Here is a 4,479-nt window from a genome sequence, read left to right on the forward strand (position 1 = left end):
GAACTCTGTCTTGTCGACAGTGGCACCATCCAACAGCAGAAATAAGGCCAAAGGCCGTAGCTAAATGACATATGGCTACAGATTATAACCATAACCATTGGTAACGTAGCCATTATATTTCATTAGATCGCGTGGACGTTAGTTCTGTGGCTACGGATCTAAACCATTGCTTCTGTAACGAAAAGTATATACAACTATGGATAATTAAGTAAACCTAACGTGAAATTGAACTAGTCTAACATGAAATTCAATGAGCCTAACATGCCTAACATAAAATTCAACGAGCCTCAAAGGAAATTGAGTGAGGCGAACATGAAATTCAACGAGTCTCAAGGGAAATTGAGCAAGGCAAAAATGAAATTAAACAAGGTTAACACGAAATGCAACGAGCCTCGAGGGAAATTGAGCGAGGCAAAAATGAAATTCAGCGAGGCTAACATGAAATAAACAAGCCTCAAGAAAAATTGAGATAAACATGAAATTCAACGAGCCTTGAAGGAAATTGAGCAAGGCAAATATGAAATTCAACAAGGCAAACAAGAAATTGAGCAAAGCAAACAAGAAATTAAGTGAGGAAAACATGAAATTGAGCAAGGCAAATAGGAAATTGAGCAAGGATCAAAGATAATTCAGCGAGGCAAACATGAAATTCAACAAGGCTCAAAAAAAGTTGAGTGAGGCAAAAATGAAATTTAACAAGGGAAACAGGAAATTGAGTGAGGTAAACATGAAATTCAGCAAGACAAACATGAAATTCAACTAGGCTCAAAGGAAATTGAGCAAGGTAAACATGAAATTCAATGAGGCTCAAAGAAAATCGAACAACGCAAACATGAAATTCAACAAAGATTAAAGGAAATTGAGTGAGGCAAACATGAAATTCAACGAGGCAAACATGAAATTGAGCCAGACAAACATGAAAGGACTACCATAATGTTTCGGTAATGTTTTGTTGCACCCAACCTATCGATAAGGTCACATATACCGGATGTAGGGAAAAAAAAACAAATATCATTTTGATCCAAAACTTTTGTGGCCCACAAGAAGTTTTTAATGATCATTCACCATGGTTTCCTATGGTATGGTATAGCCCACCTGAGATTTGGATTTGTTTCATTCTTGGGCTGATGCCATAAAATGATATAGCAAAGCGAGTGGACGGGATGGATATAGAATACATTCAACAAAGGTGGGTCCACGGTAAGGGCCACACTGTCTTGGGTGAGGTCAGGGACACAACTAATCTGCTCCTATAAATATAACCGTCTGATTTTGCACTTGGAATTTAGACTAATTGTACTTTTAACCATCCATTTAATATCCATCACTTGGACGGTTAGAATTCCTTGATCAGCGTGATTTTCAAAACCCACTTCATCCATAACGTGTCCCACAATTTGGATGGTCTGGATAGCCTTACATGAATGCTACACATGAAGAGGAGGAATCACCACCATTTTGAAAATGCTTGTGAACTTTCAAGGGACTTCAAAAAGAGTGTAAGCCAAACAAGGAAGTTTCAACTTTGCCCATCCAAAGAGGTAACCACAGGACCAAAGCATCGTCCGATCAATCCCAGAAAACCCAAAAGACTAAGCAATAGAAAAGGAATGGTTCCCTTTAGAAGAAAACCCAAATTGCATTTTGCCATCCAAACGCGTACATGTAATGTTATATAAATCCATGCAAGTTCAATTCCCTCATTCAAAAACATTTCTTGCCTTCTCTTAGTACGTGGATCCCACATAATAAGAAGCAAAATTCAGGGGAGAGAATACGATGTCCCGACCTAACATGGCCCGCTCTTACGAGGATTTCCAGCCGTCTTTTGATTGGAAACAGGAGGATGGATCTGATATCCTCGTCGTCAATCTTCCCGGTATTGATCAAACGTCTAATATTGATTTCCATTTCTTTTCTTTAATTGACTATTTAGATGTCTGCTCTCCCAAAATATGCCAATGTAGCATGTTTGTATGAGAGTGAGATTGTGACCATTGATCAGTTGTGCAATGGCCCAAAATTCAGGGTGGTCACTATCATCATGTGGGCCACTTGTACATTGTTGGTCAATTTGGATTTTTATTTTTTTTTAATTTATTTTATTCTTTGCAATTGTCCATTAATTTTTCATAGATGTGTCCAGCAAGGGTGAATTTTGGACCACATCGTGATCATATGGGCCCACTAGATTAATGACAAGGATCTTGATCAAGGCATGTGTAGGGACAGAAGATATTATATTTCTTTGTTTTGCTAGTGTCCACCTTGAGGCTAGTTCTTTTATAGGTCCTTGTAGAATCAGCTTATTCTAGAAGGGTTGATTGCTTGGGCCCACTGCAGTCTGTATGAGATCCAACCTGTCCAAAAGGATTGCACCGCCGTGAAAGTTGGATATGTTGGAAATCAAGCTGACCCAATCATCATGTGGGCCATCATGTGAATTTGGAGGTTTTTGTGTGGAATTAGGAAACTTTATTTAATAAATCTTCTTTCAGGCCTAAAAAGGATGGTCTGGGCTAATCAAGATATGGGCCTGACCCATAAAGTTAGGCCCATAAAATAATGGGCCGGACTCAAACATGTTGGGCCTGGTCCACTAAAAGCCTTCCATTTTTCAGTACAATGCTGCTAATGTTAGTAAGCTCTAACCAATGCAATTTTGGTTCCAGGATTCAAGAAAGAGCAGCTAAAAGTCCAGCTCAACAACTTAGGGAAGTTGACGGTAAATGGCGAACGCCCGGTCGGTAGCAACAAATGGAGCCGCTTCCGCAAGGACTTCCAAGTGCCTGAGAACTCTAATGTGAATGAAATCCGTGCGAGGTACGAAAATGGAGCTCTCTATGTGACCATGCCAAAATTGGCCGCTCGAGCAAGAAAACAAGCCCAGCCTGTGACAGGTAAAGAGCCCATGGAAGGCCCAAAAACCGCAGATAGGCCGAAACCGACTAAAGACCTCCAAGGAGATGCTTCAACCGTTGATGCCGAAAAAAAATCAAATGGGAAGACTAGTGACGCCATGATGGAGAAACGACCGAGTGGGAAGAGTAAGGTGTTTGAAGAAGTGGACCTTGGCCCAGGAAAGACTACGAATGGGCCTATGGATGCTGGAAAGCGTACGGATGTTACTAAGGAGAAAGAAGAGGAGAAGAAGCCCATTGATGCCCCGAAAACGGCGGATGGGTCAACAGAAGCTGAGCCATCCACCTGGCGGTATATGCCGGAAAGTTGGAAGCGCGGTGGAGGCAGTTATGTTTATGGATTGAACAGGCCCAAGAAAATGGTTGTGGGTGTGGTGGTGGCTATTGTGGCTCTGGTGGCACTTGGGATTTATGTAGCATTCAATCTTAGATCCCAAGAGGAAAATGGGAACTGAAAATGATATTATGTTTTCACTGTTGAAGTTGTTTATTAATTGGATTGTAATTTGTGATGAATGGTCAAGATTTAAATAAACTCCACACATTAAAGTGGGCTTTTTCTATTTTAGTTGTTTTTGTACTTAATTTGAGCAAGGTTGGAAATGGGTTGGGCCCGTGGCTTTTGGATCATGGGTCGGGCTCAGGTCTGGACTTACTGTGATGGGCCAGGCGCAGGCTGGGATTGTAGTTAAAAACCGAAAAACTCAAACTGACTCGACTCGATGTTCATTCAGATTGAGTCGACTTGATAGTTAATAAGGATAGATTAAAAATAATAGTAGGAATGGTGAGAAATATTTAGTTAGTTATCTTTAGAAAAGTAACCGGTTGTTTCATAGTTTCTTTTATGACTTTTAATTAAAAATAGGACCGACAAGGTAACTCGAAGAATGTGTTTCTTAGATTTACTGTTGATTAATTGTGTCAGTAAAAATATGATCAATTTAGCAAAGTATTTGATTTATCATTATAAAACTAAACATATCAATGTTCGCACGAAGGACTTTTTCTTCTCTACCCTCTCCTCTCAAAAGGCCAAGGGAGATACTGCATCCCTTTCCTTAGGTAGTTCCAACATATGCTTGAAGAATGCAGTGTTACTCTTGAAAAGCTCCATACGAGCGTAAATCTGACGGATATGCTTACAAAAGTCATTCTTATAAAAAAGGTTCAAATTTTGTTCGATTTCTCTGAATATGGTAAAGATCTGATGAATAGGGAGTATGCAGAAGAAGCGAGGACGATGGGTCCTTACTCTTATTTGGTGGTAGACTCTCAGGAGTTTCAACACCCGGTTGAGGGTTCTAGTACTCATAGGTGGTGAAATCCCACCATGGCGTGAGTGTGCAGTGGTGTGTGTACGTGTGTTTAAAAAAAACAAAAAAAAACAAAAGCGACGATGATGGTGAAGTTTTGATGAAGGCAGTTAAATATAGAGCTTGGAGTTATGGTTCATGATAATTGAAGTCATGGTGGAGATTATTGTCAAATGTTTTCAATATGTCTAAAAACAAGGGCTTGATCAATCAACCAGCCTGGTTAATTGATCAAGAGCACT

At 39.9% G+C, this 4,479-nt stretch overlaps 1 protein-coding gene across 1 annotated transcript; it reads left to right on the plus strand.

The window, feature by feature from the left end:
• The first annotated feature begins 1,677 nt into the window (after positions 1-1,677).
• Positions 1,678-3,489, plus strand: LOC131249203 (inactive protein RESTRICTED TEV MOVEMENT 2-like). Its single transcript, XM_058249826.1, has 2 exons — positions 1,678-1,879; positions 2,673-3,489. Exons 1-2 carry the CDS (start codon positions 1,780-1,782, stop codon positions 3,374-3,376), a joined length of 804 nt encoding a protein of 267 aa, XP_058105809.1. The 5' UTR covers positions 1,678-1,779; the 3' UTR covers positions 3,377-3,489.
• The last annotated feature ends 990 nt before the right edge of the window (positions 3,490-4,479 follow it).

Source organism: Magnolia sinica, chromosome 6, assembly GCF_029962835.1.
Source record: "Magnolia sinica isolate HGM2019 chromosome 6, MsV1, whole genome shotgun sequence".
Taxonomy (NCBI): domain Eukaryota; kingdom Viridiplantae; phylum Streptophyta; class Magnoliopsida; order Magnoliales; family Magnoliaceae; genus Magnolia; species Magnolia sinica.